At 42.0% G+C, this 27059-nt stretch overlaps 1 protein-coding gene across 12 annotated transcripts in view; it reads left to right on the top strand.

The window, feature by feature from the left end:
- Positions 1–27059, top strand: part of LOC118109277 (transcription factor SOX-6) — a 105735-nt gene that overhangs the window by 60271 nt on the left and 18405 nt on the right. For 10 of the 12 annotated variants that reach the window (XM_035156271.2, XM_035156272.2, XM_035156265.2 and 7 more), the window contains 5 exons: positions 4170–4342; positions 7528–7596; positions 16224–16344; positions 17409–17491; positions 25397–25546. In XM_035156271.2, coding sequence (XP_035012162.1) covers positions 4170–4342; positions 7528–7596; positions 16224–16344; positions 17409–17491; positions 25397–25546 — 596 coding nt within the window. The remainder of the gene's footprint in view (positions 1–4169; positions 4343–7527; positions 7597–16223; positions 16345–17408; positions 17492–25396; positions 25547–27059) is intronic. The other 2 variants (XM_035156267.2, XM_035156276.2) reach the window with 1 other exon arrangement.

Here is a 27059-nt window from a genome sequence, read left to right on the forward strand (position 1 = left end):
TTTCTAGCTTTTAATTAAGAGGAAACTTCGCAAATTCAGCCAAAGTAAAAAGGGAAAAAAAGCAAATAAGGGCAAAATCCAAATAAAACAAAAAACATGTTACGATATTTTCAATATTATACCCCTTTTACATGGATTTAAGGTGCAGCAAATCATTGTTAATAATACTTTGTTAATACATTTTCAGCTGTGGCAATACTATTTTTTATTAATTGTGATATTAATGATAATAAAAGATAGCTTGAAACACATAAATGAATAATATCTCCATGAATCAAATCATTGACCAAACAGTATTAACTAAACACCATCTCATAAAGTAGTATGAGTTTGAACATTAAGCTCCAGTCCTGTTTTAGAGACAGACCATCCAGACCATCCACACAGACTCAGAAAACAGTTAATGGCTTTTTGTTTTGACTGGTGCCCTCAGCAGGTGCTGGGAATAATCCTGATGGATGGAAAACGGAAAACGTCTGAGATGATTATTGGTGCCAGAAGTGTTGAAGGAACGCAGGGCGTCGCGTTTGGAATGTACAACCCGTAATCCACAAAGATGAATCATGGTGCTGTAATCGCAGTTGTTGCGATTACACAATAGGCTTTACTTCACTTCGAGGAATGTAGGGAAATTAGAATTGTGTGTGTGATTGTACGCGCGTATGTGTCTTTGTGTGTATGTGTGTGTTTGGAGACATGAAAGGATTATAAAGTATCCATTAGTGTTGCAAGACTAAATCGGCAGAAGAGAATTGGGCAGGGGTAAAAAAGGGAGAAAAAAAACAAGGGAGCAGAAGAGTGGTGATAAGATGAGACGAGAAGAGGGAGGGGAGGGGGTGATGAAGAGTGAAAAGGGAGGAACAGGAACGAGGCGATTGAGATTTCCTTGTGAGAAAAAAGGGGGGTATATGCGAAAGGTGATGCAGGGGAGGAAGAAGGCATGATAGATGAGGGAGTTGAAAGTTGTAGTAGAGGAGATGAAAGTAGAGTGGAGGTGATGAGAGTGACGAGGGGAGGGAAGGGAAAAGAGTTAAGAGGAGAGGAGAGGAGAGGAGAGGAAAGGAGAGGAGAGGAGAGGAGAGGAGGGGAAGGAGAGGAGAGGAGAGGAGAGGAGAGGAGAAGGAGGAGGGGAGAGAGAATCTGAACTTGGAAGTAAAGTAACTGATGGGGAGGTTGTCCGGGGAAAACTAAAAAGAACGAAAGAATGAAAGCATGAAAAAAGAGACAAGAACAGGAGAATGTTGCCTTTGATACAGGGGTGCTGAGGGGCAAGTTCTGTGTGTGTGGGGGGGTGGGGGGTCCGGGGTACAATAGGGCCCTGACAGGACTACAATGGAGACTCTGTTAGTATGCAGGTAGTGTTGGGGCCACCCTGCAATCTCCCCACATGGCCCCAGGGCAAGACCTTACACACACACACTAATGCACACACACACACGCACACATGCACAAGAGCAAGAACTTCTAAAGAAGATAAACTTGAGTGTGCAAGTTCATGTCCCACACACGCACACGCTCACACATACAAAACCTCCGAAGAACACAACAAACTTGCGTGTTTGTGTTTGTCCCCATTCACTTAAGCAGAAAACTCTTTCACACACTCTGCAAACCACGAGTGGTTTAAACAAGAAGAATCACACACACACACACACACACACACACACACACACACACACACACACACACACACACACACACACACACACACACACACACACACACGCAACAGCAACAGCAACAACAGAAGTAGTGTCAGGGTCAGTTAGTGTTGTGTTGCCTTAACATTAGTTCATGTAAATTACTCCAAAGACGTAAAGAGAGCACAAACACCAAAGAGCACAAAGGTAGAAAAAGAAATAAATACACAGTATAGTGATCAACAACTCATAATATGCTCCAGTTTTTGATGAAATAATGTGAAGTGATGCTAGGACGGGTTTTTGTTTAATATCGAGAGTGTGGTCTTTCAGTTTGAGATCAAGACATGTTGTTTTCACATTCAGATTAGGGCGGCAACTAATGATTATTTTTGTCTTATAATCGATTAAGCGGATAAAAGGACAAAAAGCTAAATTTTAACCTTTCCAGCAGTTCTTCTTGTACAATGCTGTTTTTACATGTAATAAATACATCAATTTAATTATGACTATATTTCCAGTTTCAGATATCTACAATTTATTTCTGACTTGTCATAATCCAAGTTCAAGATGTCTTAAATTCATCAAAATTCAAGATACCTGAAATTAAGTTTAAACTAGTCAGTATAGTGTTGTATTAATGACTGGTCAGAATTAAATTGTGTATATCGGAAACTGGAATGAAAGATTATTGTATACTATAATATAATATAATTCTACTGAATTGTAGATTTCTACATTGAAATAACACGCATGAATTAGTTTGAATCTTTCTATGTAATTACATATGATGAAAATTTGAGTTTTGAGTAGTTAAAACAGAATCAAAGATATTGTTTTGAATATTTAGAATTATGTCTGAAAGTATGACGTCACTGATATCTGTTAAGTTAATTGTGGATCATCACGCTCAACACAGCTCTGAGCTGAATTCATGTATTTACATAAAAATCTTCCAGCAGGTTGTTTTTGTGCTTTTGAACATAACCGCTGTGAAACAAATAGAAAATTAAATTTGTGTCTTTGTTTCACTGCTTGCGTAAGTACACTTTCGCTTATCGTTAGCGGCGTTCTTCTCCGCCATTTTTCAAACGTTTACTCCTGAGAGGAGATGCGTCGTCACGTGAGCGACACAAGGCACGGGATTGGCTGGTTTACTGCCCCCACCTCGGGAGAGGTTTCCAGAGTGTTTGCTGTGTATTATAAACAGACCTGACTAAACGATGGCTAAATTAGTTATTTTATAATCGATTAAAAATCTATTAATTGGATTAGTTGTTGCAGCCCTAATTCAGATTATGTAAAGCTTTCACTCAGAACTTTGCGCTCACATTCAAATAGCCCCTGTGTGTGCTTGCTGCAATGACAACAGCACAATTTTACTCGTCAACATTAAACCTAGCATTCTATTTTGCAGACGTTTCACGTGTGCACAGAAGCGTGTTATTACAAGGAGAGGTGAAGTTGCAGCTCAGGAAATCGGTCCAAGCAACAAAATATCTGAGTGCAAGTTCAAAGTTTGAGCACACGCAGAGCAAATCTGAGAACAAGCGGGAGCTATTCGAGTGCGAGTCAAAGCATGAACATTAAATCAATAAGTCCTGCCCTCAAACTGAAAGACCACACTCTTGAAGAAAGAAAGCCCATATATCTGGGAAAAAGCTGGTTGTATATTTTGAGGAAGAGTGAAGTGTAGTGAACATAAAATAACAGTTTATAATTTAGCTGGCATTGAAATAAAAGGAAAATGTTGGTGTTGCTATCTCTGCCTGTCATGATAGGTTACCTGCGATGTAATCCAGTCATAGGACAGCGTCTAACGTGAGCCCGTCTACCTAAACCCTCCCAAGAATGTCTACGTCGTAAACCCGACAAAAGCCTGAGACACCTACTTATTTTCAAAGGTTAAGCCAAACTGATTTTATTGTTCTTGCGAGCAGACACTAAGTGATAAACACTGATGGCATGTAGAGACAAGGCAGAGGATAATAAGTACTGAGATGTAGCTACAAGCCAGATGATTTATGGGAATTATGGGAACGAGGTCTTTTTCAGTTTGTGCTGGCCAAACATGTGTGCAGGTGTTGAAAGTAACTGTGGCGTGGGAATTTGGTTTGAATGAAAATTTTTCAAAGTTATGGAAGCTGAAGGAGAAAACCTGTTGAAGTCCCGACCCATCATCTTGGACCTCAACCAAATGTCTTCTTCTTAATGTTGTTTTGTAGTTAAAAAAAGGTTTTCAGTGCAAAGTGAATCAATAGTTGTTCTGCTAACAATCACTTTAACAGAGAAAGTGTGATTTTGTGGTTATTCTCTTTCTGTACTGAGTAAAAACTGATGCCCCCTTTATACAGTGTTAAAGGGATAGTTCACCGAAAAATGATAATTCACCCATTATCTACTTAAGTTTTTGAATTTGAATTGTGGTTGTCAACATCAAATATGCCATTTAAAAAGATAACAAGCTGACTTATCATGGCATGAACAACACAACTTAATCCTTCTACTTCCCTATAATCTCCTGTCCAGGTACGCCAGAGTCTCTTGAGGAGAAGGAGCACCAACTTTCCACCATGATTGGTCAGCTGATCAACCTGAGGGAGCAGCTCCTCGCCGCCCATGATGAGCAGAAAAAGATGGCGGCCTCGCAGCTGGAGAAGCAAAGGCAACAGATGGAGCTGGCCCGGCAGCAGCAGGAGCAGGTACAGGGAGGGCTGGAGGATGTGTGTGAGGCTGTGTGTGTTTGTGAGTGTCATTGGGTGGCGTTGGTAAATGTATTATCGATAGTAATGAGAAAGAAGGAAAAAAATCCACATCAAATCATGATAAAGCAAAATAATCTCATTGTCGCCTCTGTCTTTTTCAGCCGATTAATATCTAAGGCTCTAAGTATAAATGCACTCTAATACCTAAGCATTATTTGAAAGCAGCTGCCTAAAACCCCCCTTCTTCTTCGTCCTCCTCCTCAAACTGACCAAGCCTTGGTCAGCGGATCAGCAGATACATAGTCTTGCTCTAAATCTTCGCCATCATTATTTTCTTCTTTATTATTTTCTTCATCATTGTTTTTGTCAATGAAAAATATAAAAGCTATAATCCACTTCAATATTGCTCACCTCGCTTAGATCATTAGCCATTGTCTGTAATGCTACTGTAAAAACTTTTCCCGTAATGTTAGCGCCTTTACGCAAGTATTTCAGCTAATCACAATGTATTTCATCAGTCCCATGTCTTGAAAGCAAAGTCATCGTGGATGAGACGCATACATCTCATCTGACTCCAAAGGGAGAGACATGCAAACGTCGCAACCGGTCTCAAAGGTATATACATGCTTATGTTGCATCCATTCTAAATGGGTTGCCAGCCATTAGGTGTTGCAGAACAACCTGCTATGTCACCATTAACCAGTACTCAACATTGTCACTAGTGGCTTTACCTCCCAATAGAAGGATACGATCCGTTTTTCTTAACCTGTACTGCTTGTAACCACTTAATATAAAGCATTGTCTTCTTGTAAACCGCTGTCTATTAGGTGTAAAGATTAATACTCTCTTTTTAGATTGTTAAGACCCAGACAAAAATAAAAGTATACACTACTCTTGGTATACTGGTACTCATCCGGTGTCACATGACACATGGTCTCCAGGTAAGGAACCACTGGTTTCGATAATGGAGATAAACTCTGTGTGTAACCTGTGTGATTGCCTGACATTGTTAGACTTTGTTTGAGTGTTGTTCCTTCCTTTCTGTTTACAAAATGTCAACTTAACTGACAGTGATGATGGTCGAAAGTGCTGTTAAAGTAATAGCAACATTTTCCTTAAACTATGTTGATGCGGGTGTTGTTTGTGTGTGCGTGACTTCAAAAGTTACTGCCGCTGATTCATGTCTTCAGGTGTCAGACAGAGATAGGAAAAAAAATATCATGTGACAGAGAACGAGAGAGAGAGATCTTTAGGTGAGCTGCTCTTTGTTTTCGTCGTTTGCCGACACGTTACTGTAGGTCGGCATACGACAGGCTCTGTTTGGACAAGTTCACACCTCCCATCACAACACATTCCACCTTTCACGGCTTCACAAAGGACCTGGGAAGACGGAGAGGGTGAAAAGAAAGACAGATTCCAATATCAGCCAGTCATTTTGCTGTTGAGACTTGATAGGATAATGCCCTACAGACAAACCCTAAGAAATCTGCCTTTAATGAAATATGACATGTGTGCAAATGGGGCGCCGCCTCCCATTCAGCAGCCTGTAATTACATTTCAGAATAAATATACTAAACGACTCCTCAAGAAAAAAAAAAGAGAGAGAGAGGCAGCTGCTTTACTTTTCTGACTTGCAGTGGGCAGGATCAAATAGATGTCGCCTTGCCCCTTTAGGGATTTTAACTTCACATGAGTGACCGGTCCCCGCTACCTGTCGCTGGATGCAACTCAACCCTTTAACATTTGACTTCACATGTTTTCCATAAGACAATCTCCCATCAAAACAACAAAAGAAGAAAGAGCTTTGAGCCCCCTCCTCCCTGTTGATGAGTGCTGACGGGTGTCTGTGTATCCCAGAGGCGAGCTGGATGTTGGTGGTTGGCCGTAAACATGTCAGTCTCACAGATTCATTGTCAGTGAAGAGATTTGTTCAGGAACTTTTTGCACCGCTTATTGCATTAATTAGCTGCACCCTCCGTCACACCAGCACTGTCGCCTATTCTCTACACAACTGAACTGCAATAACAACTACAATATGTTTCGTAGGAAATATAGTCGCCGGCTGGATTATGATCAGAGGGAACATGTTTTTGACTGAACGAGGCAGTACATTTATTAATGATTGCAGAGGCGCCAAAAATTGATTGAAGCGGGTGGTGGAGCCGTACAAGGCACACGACTGTTACACCAGAGGACAGGGTTCACATCCAGAGGTCAATCTGCGGTTAGGATTAGGCAAGTAAAGCACTGAGGTAGAGATTAGGGAAATATTGTTGTTTTTCTTTGTAAACGTACAGGTTGGGGCTGAAGTCACCTTTTCTTCATCAAATCAGACAATCTTTTCCTTAAACTAAGTGCTGTGAGAGTCTTAGGCTACAGTCATACCTCTGCGTTTTGATCAACTCGGATAAGACTGGCTTCCACACTACTCCGGAGTTTAACAGAAAAGTTTGGAAAAGCTGCTGGGCCTGTTTTAGTTTGAAAACTTCAAGGCGTTTTGTTCTGGAGGGGCATAAACGGAGATGTTTGGAATGGAGCACACCCACAACCGCTTGCTGATTGGGTGTTTTCAGACTCCTGCCACAGAAAAACGAAAACAACCTGCATTGGCCTCAGGTACCAGTGTAGGACGCAACATGGATCATCAATTACAAGCATTGCTGACACTGTTGTCTTTGCCAATAGCTGTTTCTAAATTCTACATTTTACAATGCTCCAGCTACTTACATGTGTAGGAGACAAGCTATTATACAAGCACTCTGCGATAATTCTGCAAATAATCTTTTCCGTCACGTGCATAATCATTATGTGCGAGCGGTCTCATGACATGCGTTTTCAGGCATGTTAGTGTGGACAGGGATTGAAACTGATACGGAGCCAAAATGCTTATGTGGTCAGAGATGGTTTTAGTTTGGTAGTTCATCCAAACAATAAAAAAGCATTAAATGGTCAGCGAAATATATGGCCTCCAAAATATATATTTCTTAATTTGATCATAATGTTGCCTACTCAGTCAGCGGTGGAGCATACCTGAAAAAGATTTAATGTCAGAACATCATAGCTCTGCTAAACAAAGGTCTCAATGAGGTCTGGTATGTGTGGAAGCACCATTTCCAATATTCATTCTGATTTTTTCTGTTATCATATTAAAGGCCATTTTCTCACACTGTGTGTGTGTGCAGATTGCCAGACAACAGCAGCAGCTCCTGCAGCAGCAGCAGAAGATCAACATTCTCCAACAACAGATCCAGGTTAGTAGGCACACACACCTTCCTGCCCAACTACACACACACACACACACAGTTTGGTGTGACGTTGCAAAGATTTGTATTAATTTCCCGGAGACCCTTACCTTAACCACTGACTTAAAAACCTGTGTTTTCCCTCTGGGGACACAGCTTGTCTCATCAATTGGTCAAGTTTTCCCCAATGACTAACACACACAAATTCTTGTACTCTAATCTGAGTGAGGACACTGATTGGCATAGTGCATTCCCTAGCCGCCCACCCTAACCTTAACCATCAAAACTAAATGCCTAACCCTAACCCTAATTCTAAACCTAACCTTAAAAGCAAGACTTAACCCTCAAACAGCCCATTGAAAAAGTGAGGACAGGTCAAAATGTCCTCACTTTCCAAAAATGTCCTCACTCTGTAAGGCCCATGCTAAGTGGTCCTCACAAAGATATAAGTACAAGTACACCCACACACATACATTCCTCACATTTTTGGAGCTGAGTACTTCTGCCCTTTGCAGACTCTCCTCATTTCTTCCCCATCGTCCCCAATTTTGTCCTCCGTCTGGATGATGACATCTGTTTCCTCTTTTCCTCCATTGTTATTGGGTCTCTTGTGTGATTGGAAAATGACAACAACATAAGTGGTCGTGGCCTGTTCATTTATGTTCTGTCTCTTATTGTAAGGTGGGACAATTACACCACAACAACCTTGTATTTATACAAAAACATTTAGATACACACACACACACACACACACACACACACACACACACACACACACACACACACACACACACACACACACACACACACACACACACACACACACACACATAGCGGTGACCCAGTAACTGATCTAAATCATTTACGGAATCGTTTACTTTTGCATTGATCACCCTGCGATCGATATTACAGCCTCCTCTGGGCTTCCTCCTTCTCTTTCTTTTTTTTGTTGTTGCCAGTTTTCTATTTATGACCATGTGTTTCCTCTCTTTTCTCTGCCATGCATCCCTCTCTCTGCGTCTGTGTCAATCAAATGCTTTATTTTTCCTTTACATGCACCTTCCCCTCTGAGCTCTGCCTTGTCTAGTGTTTTATTTACGATAAACAATTATGTGTGTTTGACAAGAAAAGGGAGGACTGGAACAATCTATTTCCTAATAGACAGACACATTCAGACAGAAGAAAGATTGCCTGTATTTTTATTCACCTGCAATTCCCTTCTAAAGATTCCATATCCTTCCCTTTTTTAATCCCTACATCTGTTTCACTGAGCCACCTTATGCAGTGAGATGCGTGATCCGTTGCTCTGTATATACATTAATACTCACTCAGAAATTACCACCAGCTGTGAGTCAAAGGCTAGGAAATTTGTGCCGTGTACCTGATAGCCACGTGGGACGTTGGCCAGCTTGTATTTCATTTGTTTATTTTTTTAAGTGGTTGGATTGCTACTGAATTAAATCAATTTGTGTCACAATCTGAATCCACCTGCAGCTGTGCCTAGTTCGGTCTCATCCCGCACTCTGTTTATCTCCATTGATCCGAAGCCTTGGATCTCCCTTTGCTCCGGAGTTGCGATGCAGTTAACGAGGGCTTGTCCCCCCTCCCCTTCTCTACTTCTTTTTTTTATTAAGAGGCCCCACCCTTGGATCTTAATAAAGCTCGGATTGGACTTCATTAGGCCTCTGAGCCCCAGGGGAGAGAGAGACCATAAAAACCAGCTCCTATACACGGATCCTCTTCCACGCTGTGAAGCATGGATACTGTGTCGTATTTGGTTTTGAGGATGAAGGGATATGCAGAAAATAGCTCCACAGAGCAGCTTGTTATCATGTAGAGCTTCATAACCATGTGATATAAATTCAGGTGAAACCTGGAATTGCACGGCATCTCATGTTTCACATTTATGTTCATGTTGGATTTAATCTAAAGCTGCCAGAACTGCTTCAATCTGGCACTCGGTTATGGTACAGAAATGAATTAACAAAAGTGATGAAAAGAAGGAATTTGCTTTAATTGTAAGGTTGCTAAGTATTATAAACATCACAGCTGGATGTGAGCAAACTTCACGTTATTTAAGTTGTTTTTATAACAATAGCACTTCTTGGCATACAAATGCATCAGCTTAGTAAGAAGCATATGGTCTATCTACTGTACAGAGGTTTAGAATTATTATGGCTAAGCTCCAGGGCTTAGTCACTGGGGTACAGGCTGTTTACGCTGTGTCGGATGTGTGTTGGCCTTAAACACACAGCCAGCGCTGCACCAGTCTGTTTCCACTTATCAAATCCAGACCTGAGCTCCTCTTAGGCCATTACTCTGAGGAGCTGACCAAATGCTACTGTTTCAGCTGAAAAGAATGGGCTTCAGTGTGGTAAAACCACTTTTTAGAGGTGCCAGTTGTTGTTCACATCTCCATTTGAAATACAAAATGTTGTCCAGATGGAAGAAATATGAAAACAAAAAAAAGTTCTTTGCTGCAACTGCCAGTGTGTGCAGTATAAATTTTGAAAGTTTTATAGCTCAGCGTTAATATGTGAGTATTATCTGTATCTGATTTATGAATGGAGACAATAAAAACCCAGTGGGACGCTGTTTTTAGCACATTTCTCTGTTTCTACCTCTCGCCACATTCTCTCCTTCCTTTCTGTCCACGGATGGTGTCAGTGTGTTTGTCAGCGAGTGCAGTGTTGTCGGGGGGGAACAGAGTTCAAAGTGACCCAGGTTTCCTGTCATGTGGTTTTAAATGGTGTGGAGAGCCAGCGGGGGATGTCCACGGGTTAAAGAAACGCTTCCGAAGGCCCCATTCTGATAGATATCGTTACACACAAAGACACACACACACACCCACACAAACACACGCACACACACACACGCAGAAACACATGCACCAGAAAGCAATAAGAAGAAACATAAGATGCTCCTACATCAAATGTGCATACATGCAAGCATGCTCACAAATAAGTAATATAATAGGCATTTGACATTGACAAAGTAGAGACAGTTTAAATGAATGCATACAAATATGGACAGCTCATGGACATTCCCGGACACACACACATATGCATGTACACATAAAAAACACATTTGCACATGTGCACAAACACACATGCAAACACACACACACACACACACACACACTGGTGGTGGGTCCTTTGTGCGCTGTAGGCTGAGCAGCCCAGCCCAGCCTGGTGGCTGACAGGCATGTGTCTTTGTTAAGTCAGCTCCTATAATGGCTCTCATATGTGGCCCATTTCCTTCGGGCCCACAAAGGCGCAGGCCCTAACCGCACCGCCCGGGCCCTAGCTAACGGGCTAATTAATGACTGCAAAGCCGCACTCCTCCTCCTCCTCCTCCCTCTCTCTGTTCTTCATTTATAACTCCTCTGTCTCCTCCTTCGCTGGCTTTCCTCTTTTTCTCTTTTGAGTTCTTGCCCCAGTGTTGTTTTCTTATTATTTTTATTTTTGTATTGAATCCTACTGTATTACTTTCGTATGTGGCTGATGTAGTTTGCTGCCCCCTGTTGAAATTCTATAAGCTGACTCTTTTAGCTGTTGACGTTGTGACTAGTTCAGGTACATATAGGTTTTGACCAGAAGTCTTAATCTGAGCTTTTGATAGAGACCTGGAAGTGTGTTAGAGTTAAATGAGATGCATATTATGGTAGATTCAGAATCCAACAAGTCTTGTAGGTAAACTTCTTTCATGTCCTCATAGCTGATGCGAAGACTCAGGATTTTCTCTTGTCAATAAAATGCTGATGCTAGCTGAGGTAAATGGTCGGGGTTGCTGAACCTTTGTTTAAACAAATAGACACAAACACAACCATCCACTCACATACACATGCATGCACAGATACACACTCACAAACATGCAGAAGAACTAATGGAGCATGCAATTTGTCATTAGATAGACAGGCAGCTCCTCTGTCAGCAAATCCAGCTTCAGACACAATGACTCGGAAAGCCATGGACGGCCCATAACGTCGATTGGACTCACCAGCTATGGCGAATGGCGAACTCTTGACTTTACAATGACTCTCATTCCAGTGTATTAACCTGTGTGTTAGTCTGTGGGAAATAAAATGCTATAAGCATAGTGAAACTCTGTGTGCTTCAATTAAAATCACTCTAATGTCTTTGTTTTCACATGGGTGGAGCAAGATGGAGACAAAGTAAGAAGTGTAATTATTTGAAGGTATGTCATTCTTAAAGCTGCATTAAGCAAATTCTGGCCACTAGATGAGAGAGAAACAGCAAACAAATTAAAAAAAACCTCAGCCTTGATACCATTCAAAAAGTCATCAGAGTGCACCTGAAACAAGTCAAAGCCGTTCCAGATTAAAATTGGCAGATTGCGTTTGTGCTAAAGTTTAGGTCATTTCCTCATTTTCCTCATGTGCACAACCCTGCAAATGTCAAAGGAAACAACATGCAAGCTCCCGGCCGCACTCCTAATGTGACGCACCTCCTCAAATCTTGGAGACTGCAGCATGGCCTATGGGGACAAAGCTGTTAATCCAACTGCCGTCACCGGTGATGATTCAACGCTATTGTCCCTTTCACTTTATACTGAGTTATGAGACCAAACCTTTAATGGATCATTGGCTTATTACATATTGTGGACTTTTTTCCAGAGGTGTGTACTTGAAATAGTTTTACTTCAGTCAGGTTAATAATGTGATTTAACACAGCACAGAGACCCATAAATGATCATTCATCTTGTGAAGTGAAGCGAGTCAGTGGATGGAAGAAATATTCCAAAATGTCAGCAGGCAGGTAAAGGCAGTTGAAGAACCAAGTCGTCAACATTGTGACATTTCTCCTGTCACCGTACAAAGAGTAACTGGCACCATAATGTTTTTGTCCTTATTCTAACTGGAATGTATCATGAACTAGGTGCTTCATTCTTTTCTATTATTTGTATTATTTTGTTATTATTTCTGCTCCACTCTAAAAGAACCAATAAGCCATTAGATTATCCCATTTCTGGATCTGACGATTCCTTCTTCAGTTGGCTCCAGAGTGAAACAAATCATTATTTACCTGTGGGAGCTGGCAGTTTGTTACCTCAAGAGAAGGTCCACACATCCACATGTGTGCACTTACCTGCCAACTGCACAACCAGACATTTCTTTCTCTCTCGAACACACCAACATACAGACACACCACACACACACTCGTTGGCCCCTGACCCTGCTGCCCATACACAAGAGGACCATTAATTCTGACTCTGTGTCTGCGTGTGTACACATGTTCCTTGTGCCTAGGTGTGTACATCGCTGTGTCTGGTGGGCAGTTGGAGGAAGGGGGACTTGTGTTTTCTTAGGGGCTGTGCAGAGCGGGGGCCCCTGCAGCACCACCTTCACCAGTCCATTCATCCACCATCCCCCCTCCCGTTGGTAAAAGGAGATCTTTGTGTGTTTGTGCTAGTGAAGCAGCCCCAGTCAGTCCCAGTGTTCCCAGAGGAATACAATGAATGGGAGCATTTTGTCCCACTCTATAACACCCCCTTTACACACCCCACTTCTCTCTTCTTCTTCTTTTTTTTGTCATTCGGACACACAGACTCGTTTTTCTTCTCTCTTCATTCTCTTTTCTGCATGTCACAAGACGTCTGTGTGTGTGTGTGTGTGTGTGTGTGTGTGTGTGTGTGTGTGTGTGTGTGTGTGTGTGTGTGTGTGTGTGTGTGTGTGTGTGTGTGTGTGTGTGTGTTTGGGGAATGCCCCGAAAGTACCCTGAACTTCCAGTTTGTGTCTGTGTGTGTGTGTGAGCGAGATGAGGCCCTCCAGGGCTATCTGGCTTTTTGGGAGTATGACTTAAACAATATTGTCTGAATAGCTGGTCAGGTGATGAACCCGTGTAGCTGCACACTTACCAAGAAAATAAACTGTGGATAATACAGATGTTTGAAACATTGTGGCAGAGACATCAGCACAACACACACACACACACACACACACACACACACACACACACACACACACACACACACACACACAATCTCATATTGACTTTGACCTTAAAACCAAGTCATAAGCCTAAAACAGCTCTTTGATGGAATGAAGACCGACCAAAGCATCTTGCCTTTTACAGTCAGAAACTCTGACTGGTCCTCATGAAGATAGACGTACAGGACAAGACTACAGATACACATATTGCTCTTTTCTTTTAAGGGATTTTTCTTTAAGCACAATCTAGTTTCAGAGTCAAATCATTTGATTTCAAAAATAAAACCTGCAAAGTAAAAATTGAATTTACTCTCACTGGACAGAACATGAAGACAAATAGAGGAGTTTGTAGTTGCATGATTTATGTTTAACAGTCTGCATAATTCTATTTACAGTAGTGCATAAAAAAAGAAGAAGTCTTGGCATTACATGTGCATTTGCAAATCATTTAAAGTCTCAACATGCACAGTATATTTGGCTTTTTGAAATAAAGGTACAGAGGATGCTCTATGAATAAAATATATATAAGGAGGAATTTCAAAATTTGCAATAAAATATTGTAAGTAGGATGCATAGCATTTCAGTTGATACATCAATACATTTTTACTAAAGATCTTATAAATATTAAAAAAATGACATATTACCATTTTCATTGTAAACTGAAATTCAATGACAAAACATAAATCATGAAATTTGAGAAGTTGGAATTCGCTAAGGCTTTTTGTAATGTTTAGCAAAACTGCTGCTTATTAATTTTCTGTTGTTCTTGTTGATCGACTAATTATTTTAGTAAACACACACAAGTCAAGGACGGCCCTGTTCATCTCTCTCTTGTTCTATTTAGTTATGCTCTTTGAACCTCTACTACAAATCTTTTGACACTGCCTCTCTCTCTCAACACACACACACACACACACACACACACACACACACACACACACACACACACACACACACACACACACACACACACACACCAACACACACACCATAAACATCCCATGAGGGCGGTCATCTTATTTAACTAACTCAGCAACGTAACCCATGCAGTACAAATGCAGTGAAATACTGTAACCACACAACAACATGCTGATCGCGTAAATTTGGCCACTAATGATGAACTGTCCCAGGAGGACAGTGGGAGGGGGGCGTGTGGTTAATGAATTGGTAGTAAAGGAGATGAATGGAGGTGGACAGCATTGAGCGGAAGAAGGAAAAAGAAAGAGACGGAAGGAGGTGTCGCCGAGAGTTCATCTCAAAGAGGGACACGAGGTAGAAAGGATGAAATCCGAGATAGAGAGTAGGAATAAAGGATTAAAAGAGAAGAGGAGGAATTAGACATGAATGAAAAGAGAAAGGAGAGTACAAATTTGACTAGAGGACACAAGAGGAAACAGTGAGACATTCTAGAGTAAAGTAAAACAAATTTATATTAATAAAATGAAATGGAAAGATCACTAGATGAGAAAGGAGGAAAACAGGAGGCGAATAAAAACATGAACATATTCCAGTATGAGAGAAAGTGATAGACAGCTGTGGTTGAACACATTTGTGATGCATTTTTCTACATAACTGATTTGAAATGTGAAAGTTTTGTCAGCTGACGGTGTGTCCTTTCTTCAGCACAAAAGCACCTAATTTGAACAAATTGAATTTTTAATTCCTTCAACATTCTTGAAAAATCCGAGATATCTGCCAAACTAACAGGAATTTAACAAGTCAGAGGGAGAGAACAAAACAAGCAGAGCGCACACGAGAGATAGAGACAGAGCAAAGGACAAGAAAGGGAGACGTACGAGACAAACAATTTTACAGCACGGAAAAAAACTAAAAAGAGAAGAGGATGAGATAAAGGGAGGGATGGAAGGGAAGAGAGTGAGGCAGTCCGGCGGTTAAGACAGGCAGCGTTAACAGACTCCCGCAGGCTCATCTTTGATATGCTCTCTTCAGTTGGAGCCCACAGCGCCTTAACTCAGTCGAACCCACAGTTTTTATGAGTCTTTCAAGCCGACATGAAAGGCAGCTGTTAGCCTCTGTGTTGTTTTAAAGGCTTTTTGCTTCACATTTCTTCACTTGTCTCTCAAGAATCCATGTCTTCATTTGTTGTTTAACTTTGTCTCTTCAACCCCGCTGATTATTTCATTCTTAGACTCATCTATGTGTGTGTGTGTGTGTGTGTGTGTGTGTGTGTGTATGTGTGTGTGTGTATATTCTTTAGTATTTTTCTCTGTTTCTGTCTTCATGCTCTCTCATTTATTTTCGTGCCATATTTCTTACATTCATCCTTTTCTTTGTTTCATTCTTCCTTCTCACTTTACTTCCTCTGTATACTTTCTATTCATTTACAAATTTTCAATGAACATTTTCTTTTTTTTCTTCTCTTTTCTCTCCATCTCCTTTCCACTTTTTTGACTTCCGTTAAAGTCTGTTGTTCTCTTTTCATCTTCTGTCATTTCTGTTATCTCTTCAACAATGGTCCTTAATTTCATCCCCCCCCAGCCTTGCTTTTTTTTCACATGTATTTAAGGGGATCCATCTTTCTTTTTCATCTTTGCTCTGTTAATATTGTTTTTATGTTGTTTCTGTGTGTATTTTACAGGGGGCTGAGTGTTCATTTACATTTTACAATTTTTAATCAAATGCTATAAATTAAGACTGCAAACATGCCCCCCCCCTTCTCTCTCAGGTCCAGGGTCACATGCCTCCGCTGATGATCCCAGTGTTTCCTCATGACCAGCGGTCCTTGGCTGCTGCCGCTGCTGCACAGCAAGGCTTCCTCTTCCCACAGGGCATGTCCTACAAGCCAGGTACACACACACACACACACACACACACACACACTCTTTCTATGTCTCCCCCTTAGACACACACACATGCACAAAAACACTGCAATCCCAGTCTATGTTAATGAGGTGTGTCAGGTGAGGAATGTTCTGGAAATGAGCGGAGAGATTTATAAGCTCTGCTTGTTCAAGTCAGCAACAATACATTGGACACAGCTCGGGCTGGAATGTCTATTTTATGGCGTGATGAAAACATGTCTGTTGCACAACACATCTGCAACATGGAATGTCACACTTTCTCACAGACACACACACACTCTCTCCAGCACGCTCTCCTGCTACACCTCCCTAACAATGCACACATAAGTGCGATGCAGACAGTCCAATCATAAACTTTCCTAGAACCACAAACAAAGCGCAAAGAATAGCATGAATGTTGCTTGTTTCAGAAATCCACAAGGATCTTCTGCGCCACCTGCTTTCCTCCTCTCTCGTCGGCCCTCACACATTCCTGTCTTCCATGCATTCCTCCAGGTGCACGCCTGGTATTGCACCACACTGACCCTCCATACTTCATACAGAATAATCCATGTTTATTCCTGCTGCGTGAGCATACACTCCCACGAGGGTGCGAGGAAAAAACGAAGGAGAGGATTAAAAAGCCATTATTGTGCACGCTCCTTGGTCTGACTTTAGCCTGTTTTCAACAAAGGCTCGGACATGGAAAGCCTTTTAGGGACAAACAGTAGGGGTGATACACAGTACTGGTCTATGAATATATGAGTGCATCCCAATGAGGGAGCTCTGCATTTGAACTCCGCTCGTCCTGGCCTCAAGCACCCACATGGACCGACAATGAGCGTTACTAACCTTTGAATAAAACACTTGTGACCCTCAGTGTTTCATTTGACATGAATAAAAACATGAGAGGAACAAGGAAGGAAACAAAGAGTGAGTAAGACAGAGACAGAGGGAGACAGACAGACAGCAGACGGACAGGCGCTGGTAGAAACTAAGAAGCAGGTTAGTTCTTGTGCACTAATCTGCCGCCACCTCTCTTTACAGTATGTGTTGTTGTCGTTGCTCAGCAGGTGATAATTACCCCATGCAGTTCATTCCATCGACAATGGCAGCTGCAGCGGCATCTGGACTGAGCCCGTTACAACTACAGGTAAGAATGAAACAGCTGGTCTCATGAAAGTTTATCGAAATCACCAAAGTGGCTGAAAAACACAAACTTCTCTCCCTCGATAGATAGAGGAATCAAGTGTGGTGAACTGACTCTTTAAATGTAATTGGATACGATGAAGTGGTACAAAGTAAGGGCTAGAAGTTCATGACATCTGTCTGTTAGGGTTGGATATACTGTATGCATCAATTTCACTTTGATTCACTTCTCATCTTGTGTAAGTTACTATTATTTATTCTCACATTTAGACACGACCAAAGCCGCAACTTGCCTTTTTCGTCAAAGACAAAACTCCCAGCCGAGCCAAAATGTTTTTTTCCTCCACTTTATGCTGTTGTGCTGTGGCCACACTGTGTGAGAGTAAAGGTCAGCAAAGCAAACTAAAGAAGTGCCTCTTCAATATCTACCATGATGACTCGAGTGAGGGTTTCACAACCAAACAAACAGCTGCAGCAGAAATGGAGTTTCAGAACAGCAGTGAGAACAAAGACAAAGCATTAAGGGTGAGGGTTTGTACACTGACAGAGTACATATGCCTCTAATCCTGAGGGTGTAACCAGCGCGCAAGAGCCCAAGACAATTGTGCAGAAGTGGGAAGATAAACAGAAAGGACAGTCGAGATAAGGACTGAGTTCAAGTGGGAAAAAACCTGCAACATTTTCATAAAATAAAACTACCTCCAAGAACAAGTTTACGTAAACCTGGTGCATGAAACCTTTTATGTTTTGCCTGTGAGATCATCATCAAATTTTATTAGTAAAGCCCATATTCACAAATCCAAATTTGTCTCATAGGGCTTAACAAGGTGCGACACCCTACCAAAAACTACCAAAAACCCCTATTAACAAGTGGGGGGAAATGTAGAAACGTCATAGAGAGTCACATGTGAGGATCCCTCTCCCAGGACGGACAGAAGTGCAATAGATGCCGCGTGAAACTGAGACCCCAAGCAAAGTAACAGTGTTTACAACATTGATTAGTATTTGTACATAAGAAAATGTCTGCTAGAGATGAAGGGAGCAGTAATGACACATGAATTGAGGAGTTATTGTGAGTAATGGTAGAGGATGTGAGTAGGCGTAGATCTAGAGCACAAGGCTGTTATGAGGCATGTCTGGTGGATGTTACCTTGTAAAAAAAACTCAGTTGCAATTAAAAGTATTATTCACAAGGAGTGTTAGACATCTTGACGGCACAGTTAAATAAGCTAGTGTCACAGGGATAACTCCAACAAGGAAGAGGGATATGTTTGATTGACAGGTGACCGCTTGAAGGTGCAGATACTCAGTGACAATGAGCAAAACAACAAAAATCCTACTTTGTCATTGTTAAGTTCCTCCCTTTTGTGCTTCTTTGTGCCTCAGTTGAAAAAGCAGTGAAAAACGTACCTGTGTAGACTCGTATTCTAATAGTTTTTAATTCAATTTAATAGTTTTTAAAATATTTTTTTATTTAATCGTTTTTTTAATCTTGTTCTTTTATTATTTTATTCTAGTTCCTTTTTTAATCTATTTTGTTTTATTGTGTTGCTCAGTGTTATCTGGCTTTTCTATGATTTGCTACTTCTGCACTTTTGTATTCATATTTTGTTTTGTGAAGCACCTTGAAACTCTGGTTTTGAAAGACGCTATTGAAATGAAGTTTTATTATCATCATTATTAATATTATAACCAAGGAATATTGTCAGCTGCTCCGTGTTGCAGTAAGGGGTTCGTAAATTCCTCAAAACACCTCTGTTAAATGGATGGGAAATACATATGGAAGCTGGAGGAGCCCCAGCATGCATTAACAAGCTCAGATCACAGGCTTTCTTCTTAATGAAATTTAATGGAGTTAACTTTTCCCAATAAAACAGCATGAGACGTTGGTTAAAGATGAAGCCGTACAGGCCGACGCTAACATGCTAGCCCCCTTGTCTGCTGCCTGTCAGCTGTGTTAAACAAAAGCTCTCGTGATGAATCACGGAGGAATTCCGCCCCACCAGCACAACACCTGGCCCCACCAATTCATCAAATAGTTTATTGCTGCTTGACACCTGTGGTTTGAGAATATCACTTATCCATAATGGTTATCATTGAGCATATTTGCAAAGAAAAAGAAGCAAAACCAAATAAAAGAAAAGAAAAATGAAATCTTCGCTCGGTGGAGGCGGTTTGGAATTTCACAACAGGAGCCCGTCACACCTCCCGCTGTACCTACTATTAGAGGAAAGAACAAAAGCCCTCAAAAGCTTTTTCACTTGCAAACAATGTTGCCTCATCATGTCAGCCGTTACCATAGCATGGCTTTTGGATGTTATGAGAATCCTTATCTCACTTTATTCACTTCGTATTGTGGTTTTCGCTTATTGATGCCCTCATTAGCCGCTATTGACTTAGCAAGGCGCCGTGCTGCGCCGAGGGGATCGGCGTCTTGGCGCTGCCTATCTCCACTCCAGGCTTTGAAATTATCAAAAGAGCCGTACGGTGAGTGAGAGGTAAGAGGATGAATAATGTCGGAGATGCAAACTCATTCACATCTAAACACTGCCTGAGACGTGGAATAATGAGAGGCAGAGAGAAACCTGAATGAAAGAGGAAGCTCCTCGTCGCGGCGTCGGCTGGAATGGAGCACGAGACATGGGGAACGGAGGGAGACAGAGAGTGTGGGGAAGTGTTTAGGAGAGAAGAAAGGACGATCATCTGAGGAATCTTTGTCAGACGCAATCATGATGGGATTTATGTACTTGTGTTGTGCATGCATCTTATACGGTGTAGTTGCGCTTGTAGTATTGCAAGAAACAGAATTTAAATTGCACAGATACAGTTAAAACCCCTACATAGTGTTCTGATATCCAGTCCAACAGCTTGGAGTGAATCAACATGTCACCCTAACCACTCTCTTACTAACTGCATCTCTTTGCAAGCTGCTTGTTAGTATATGGACGAACCTGACAGATACAGGTTTTCCTCCAGGAAATGTGTTGATAATTGAACCATTTGCTTATACTTTGAGGCTCGTGGGGGAGCTGGCGCCAAATTCTGCTGACATTGGGCATGAGGAGGGGTACACCGTGGAGAGGTTACCAGTAGGGCCAACAAACAGAAACAAATAACCATACATATTCACACCTACGGTCAATTTAGAGACTCCAATTAACCCCAAACTCCAATCGACATGTCTTTGGACTGTGGGAGGAAGCCAGTGCACCCAGAGAAAATCAATGCAAATATGGGGAGAAAATGCAAACTCCACACAGAAAGACCCCGTACCGGGGTTCGAACAGTGAACCTTCTTGCTATGAGGTGAAAATCCCTGCACCAACCTGGCCTCAGCTCCCCCCATGATCCTCCAAGGATAAGGGGTATAGATAATGGATGGAATTGCTAAATGACAAAAATATATTTTAAACGCTGGAGCATATTGCTTCAATTGATTATCATACCGTAAATGTACAGTCTGTATAATGTGATCCATCAATGACAGCTTAGGCAAGTGTGCCTCTTTTTCTCCTCAACTCTGAACTAATGATGAACTGATAAAACCAATATAACAAATCTGACGAGAACAGAAACATTCATTTCTTGTTCTACACTCTGCACTATCTTAAAGCCCTTTGGCCTGCATGTAGCCAAAGCGGTTACGCTATAGTGCCACAGTGGACTTCCTCTCTCTTTCTCAGCTCTGGCTCTGCTTTCTCTATGGGCTCTGCCTTTGGGAGGTGAGGGACAATTGACAGCATTGAAAACCTGTTTTCTAACAATGATTGTTAGTGGATATATATATACTGTATATATATATATATTATATATATACTGTATATATATATATATATGCATATATATTACCCGGAGCCTCACTAACATACTTGATTTTACTTCTTGTATCTTTACTCATCACTTCTTTATCTTGCATGAAATCTGTCTCTGGCCTTTGCCTTCGACTGTGACACTTTGAACCTGAGCTGTTTGTTACGTTGGAGATGTGTGACAGCCAAAGGCACTGGTGAACTCATTAAATACCTACAGAAGACAATGGAAAGTGCATTATGGGGTGAGTTTAACATGAATATAGGTATTTGATTCATTAGTAATTAATCCTTATTTGTAATCAATTGACTTGTTTTTTTCTGTCATGTAGCAAATGACTACGTCTCTTGGTGAGTCAATTAGGATTTAAACAAGGCACTGTAAAGTCCTCTGTAATGTCTTAGTCAAGCAGTCCAGTGCACAGACTGAGATGCTGTCTGTTTCAAAGTGACTTTTACTTATTAGTCTCAGTAATGCACTTCACTTCACAATGGCCTTAACTGCAGTGTGTGATAGACTGCGCGTCTATAAAAAAGCATTGTAAATTCACAATTACACCGTGTTAGTTCTACATTAGCTGTCTCCTCTGCTACACACTGTTGTTAAGTACACTCCAGCTGATATCGAACTTTTTATTGCCAGACCTCTGCTCAGTACAGGGTGGACAGATGCTGTGGCCAGACTGCTCCAGATGTTTTAAAGCTAAACCCTGTAGGACTCTGTTAGACAGCTGGCTGGCACTTCTGGTCAACGCAGGCATAAACTGGCATATAGAGAGAGAGCGTATATTCTCAAGCAGCGAAAATGAGCCTGCGTTACTCGAAATTACTGGATCTTCACAAAAGGGTTGGGATTAGTAAATTTAAGAATTGATCTTTCGTTTTGTTTTCATGCCCTAAATTAATTGAAGAAAATAAATCTTATAGAAAAAAATAACTGCAAAAGCTGCCCCATTGTGGAGGACCCATCGTGACCCGACCCTACGATTTTGAACAAATGTCGTGCTATCGGCGTGGGAACTTGATCAGGCCAATTGTTTCCAGAGCCTCGGTGTAGACCCTTTCACAAACAGTGGATTCCTGCTGAAGAAAGGCCCCCTTTGTGCGCGGCTAATGCGAGGGAAATACAGTTGCTTAGCAGACATTCTTGTTGAAATCATAAGACATCGTTCGCTGTCTGTTACTATGATCAGCCTATTTCTTTTTCTGTGTTCAAGGCCCGGAGACAAAGGTGAGCAGCAAATCTTTGTGCCCCAGAGTCGGGGTTTCTGCCCTCATTGTCAGGACTTCATTATCCTTCACAAGAAAGAGGACATTTATTTAGCCGCAATCAGATTTTTTTAAATTGAAAAATGAAGGATTTGCTCCACGTCAGAAAACTGTAAGTGAGATGACTTTTATGCAGCCTGCCTCTCTCTGTGTCTTTTTCACCGTCTTGGACGCAGCCGCCCCTCCCTGAGCGACATTTACTCTCCATCCTCCTCCTGTGCTCAGGGGCAGTCGATCTATTTCACCCACTTCCTCGTCCTCCTCCCCCTGCAAACCTGCTGAAAAAGACAAAACCTCATTTGTTTTGTGCCTGAGATCGATGGCAGCTCAACACTAATAGAGGCCAGCTGAAGGGATTCTCTCCACTCAGTCTTAATGGGACAGGCACAGAGGAGGTGCTGCCCACACCCCTACCACAACAACATCACCTTCTCTTTGCTTTCTTAAAGATTACGCTAAAGTGGGCCAAGGCTATTTAACAGAAAACTGCTGGCAATGAGGAGGATGAAAAATGATGGACTAATCATTTGGATTTTAGTCAAATTAGCACTAACATCCAGAGGCCAGTCAGATAATCCAGACAGCTGAGGCACAGTTCAAGACCCTCTTTGTCAATTTGTAATTTAGGAAATTGCGGCATTGTCTTCCCTTGGGGTTTGACTGAATGGCGAGAGCTGTAGTTGTGATTGTTTACGCTGCAGATTGGCCTCCCCAGTCACCAATCAATCTCCGGGTGTCTCCAAGAAACAGATAAAAAAAATAGGCAAGAGCTCTTATTCTCAACCTTTTGTTTGTTCAACAGTTCCTTTTTCCTATTGGAATTGCTGGCAGAATCGCTGCTCACAGCACAATAGCTGTTTGTGTGTGTGTGTGCGGGTGTGAGATCTTAACCGTGTGTTTTACCTCAAAGACCCATGTGTTTGCCCCAGCTCCTGCTCCCCTTAGAGCCGTAAGAATATCAGGCATCACCAGAAGTAACTCTGCGGTCGGCTTGATTGACGCGAGAGGCCTCACCACCAGCCATTCAAGGCACATTCTTACAGGGATCTCATATCGCCAGGGGTTGGCCCGGGCGCTCCTCCTGCCTTCCAAGGAAAATAAGCGGCGTGACATCAGGGCTTTGTTTCAACGGCGAGGCCCCTTCTGTTTGTGTTTAATATCGCTCCGAGAGAAGTGGAAAGAGGGCCAGCCAATTTCTCCGGCCCCGACCGCTGAGCCTGGTGCTTCGGCGGTGAAGTGACGGTGGTCTTGTGTGTCTGCAGCGCAGCACTCCCCATCCCTCGCTTTCGTTTTCTCTGTTGCACTCTCTTTGCTGTTGGATCTCCAGTCCCAGGAGGCCTTGCAGTTTTGACTACAGGGAAATCAGATCTCACAACACTGGGGGCCTTTTAGGCGGAGGGGCCAGAGAGAGTAAAAACAGAGACAGAAAGAACCAGAGATGGAAACGGAGATGGGGGAGAAGATGTGAAGAATGATTTTGGAACAGAACTGAGGCACGGGAGAAAGAGGAAGAGAGTCAGGGGGAGATCAAAAGAGGAGAGGACAAAAGAAAGACAGAAATGTAGAAGGAGGGAGAGAGTATAGATGAGGTGAGAGAATGAAAAATGCTAGGAAAGTAGGAAAGCAGAAAAGAGGAGGGAGTCTGAAGCGAAGGCCAGCCACGTCTGGGTGGTTTTCCTGAGGACAGGCTCTTTGATTCTCCAGTACTCACACTCCAATGCATTTAGACAGGGGTTGACAGTGGTTTCAGGCAGCGGTTTGTCTGGCCAGCTAGCTTTGATTTAGAAGACCCTGGACTGTGGGCCGAGTATTTGACTCTTTGATTTTTGTTAAGTACCTTGGATGGAAAATCGGTAGGCCTACAGTTTTTTTGCTACATTTAATGTTCTCGTCTCAACCCTGATGGCTGTTGGCTTATACTTTCCATGTCATTTAATTTAGGTTTTTTATTACTTCTATGCTCTTTTCAAGTGTTTCAACTGACTCACGTGCCCAAGATATAACTGTAATTTGACTATCACTTAAAATGGTTGCACATATTGTCTTTGTTTTGAATAAAGAAGAAACTCCATTGTCTAAGTTGTTAATAGGACAAAGCATTTGTGTCAAGATTATTCTTTTGTATTTTGAAACACAAGCATTGTTTGCAGTCTAAATTTGATTTGATTCGGCTTTTACCATTTAAAATTACTGCTTTGCTCAAAAGCCAAACTTAAAAAAATTGCCAGGATAACAATAAAGATCAGTGTGGCTTTTTCCTTTGTGGCTCACATTTTTATTTGAAAAATCAAGCAAACCAGTTGTTTATTGTTAGTGATACTCAGCCAGGTATTGTTTGTAATTCTTATTTCATCACTCATTGTTCACACATATTTCTGCAGACCTGAGTCATAGATTTTGTCAATAGTGAGCATTAAACTTAAATAAGATACAAGTAAGTATTCAGGAGCTTCTTTAGCTATTATCTGGATTTATTTCTTAGATGTAAATGGATGTACAAGCTGCTCCCAGCATCTGTTGAAAGAATAACTGTCAGAGATGGATTGTAGATCATTTAAAATGAAAATGTTTTGCTGGAATGCCACTCTGATAAATACTCGCCCCCTCAAACAAATCTTCCATTTGTGTGGGACAATCCTGTCAAATTCAGATCGAGGTGTGTGTATGTGAGCACGCAGATCTGTTTCCATAGGAGTTTTCTGTGTGTTTGGCTCAGACACACACCCATAGAAGAAGAGAGGAGAGAGAATGAAAGAGGAAAGCCACTGACTAGCTGCTGGCGAGCAATCTTAATAGCCTGTCGGTTTTGCTGGTTTCTTCCCTTTTTGCAGCAGCTGTATGCAGCCCAGCTGGCAAGCATGCAGATCTCACAAGGAGCCAAGATGACTCCCCTCCCACAAGCTCCCAACTCCTCCGGTCCCCTCTCCCCCTCTGCACTGAAGAGTGAGAGGCGAGCGTCCAGTCCCATCACTCAGATTAAGGTAAGCCCATTATTGTAAATGATTTTGAAGAATGGTTCATGTGTAGTAACAGAATTGTTTAAAGTGTCCAAGTTATGCTTTTCAGGGTTTCCCCTTTCCTTTAGTGTGTCACAGGTATTTCTGTAATAAGTTACAATGGTTAAGTTGGCACCATAGTGTGTCCTTCTCTCCCAAAGAAACCTTGTTTACATTCCTGACTTTTTTTCATCAAGTGTCAATAGCACCAAGTTAACACCACTTAACCTACCCGCGTGACAGGTAGATTGAACTGACGCCATCGTAACCATGGTTACAGCTGTGTTTATATGCACTTTATATACAGTGCATATTGACAGCATGTAAACCTGTTCAGGTAGATCCCTGTAAACAGCCAAAGTATGTGATTGACATATGTATGGAGGATATGCAAAAGCAAGGTGGACACAGTTTTGCATTTCAGGTGATGGGTTTATGTTCTGATGAGATTTAAGATAACAGCACATGGAGAAACTCTGACCACAATGTAAAAATGTAAAATCGAGAGGTTGGAAATTTTGTCTTTGAAACATCAATCTGTTCACGGCCCTGCACTCCTCACCGTTCATTAAAGAACTGCTTATTTAAAAGTCACACACTGATACACACACACACACACATGCAAATACACAAACTGACACTGGCGCTGGCTGCTGTTTGGCAGGAGCCCAGATCCCCTCACTGAGAGCACACGCCTCGCCTTTGCTCGACGATGAGGCAGTAATGGAAGCCATATGTGTGCATGGGGCACAGCTGCAACCGGCGTCACAATAGACCGGCGTCAGAGCTCACCACACTCAAACAGTAGTGCTGTGCCCTCCAATCTACCCCCACACACATATGGTTAGCCCCCCCCCACCCCCAATTCTGCATGCCACCCGCAGCCTAAGCCCTCTTCCCTCCTTCTACCAAGCCCGTCCTGAACTCCTCAACACCTCCCTCAGCACAAACCAGCTCCACGTTCAGTGAGCGTTTGCTGTCAGCGGAGGAGCCCCAGACAGGCTGTGTTGATGTGCAGGAGTAAACTTCTTTTCAAGGTTTCCTTACATGAATCAGTGTAGTCATGAACCTTTGATTAGAAATACTGTAGAGGTCTCGCAGAAACAAAGGTGCCATTGTTAAGAGGAGAAGGTAGGTTACAGGTTTTTTTTTCTCCTGTCAAGTTCACAGAAGTAAAGCTGTGTAATTCATTTGTCGAAGGGCAGAAACCCGATAGGGATGACTGATCACTAAAGTACTGACAGCTCTTCATATTTTGGACAATAATTAAATCCAGGGGTTGTGGTCAACTTGAATCCAGTCAGTTCAAATTGCACTTGTAACACATTTTCACAGCAGACACATAGTGTTGTGAAAATATAACTTTATACACAATATCTGCATCACAACGGATACGATGAAAACCTTTCAAGAAAGTAGTCACAGTTGTTGCTGCAACGCTACATTTCTTGGCACGTCACTATCACTGCATGACAGTCGCTGGAGGAGCATGAAACTC

Source organism: Hippoglossus stenolepis, chromosome 5 (assembly GCF_022539355.2).
Source record: "Hippoglossus stenolepis isolate QCI-W04-F060 chromosome 5, HSTE1.2, whole genome shotgun sequence".
In the NCBI taxonomy this organism is placed as follows: domain Eukaryota; kingdom Metazoa; phylum Chordata; class Actinopteri; order Pleuronectiformes; family Pleuronectidae; genus Hippoglossus; species Hippoglossus stenolepis.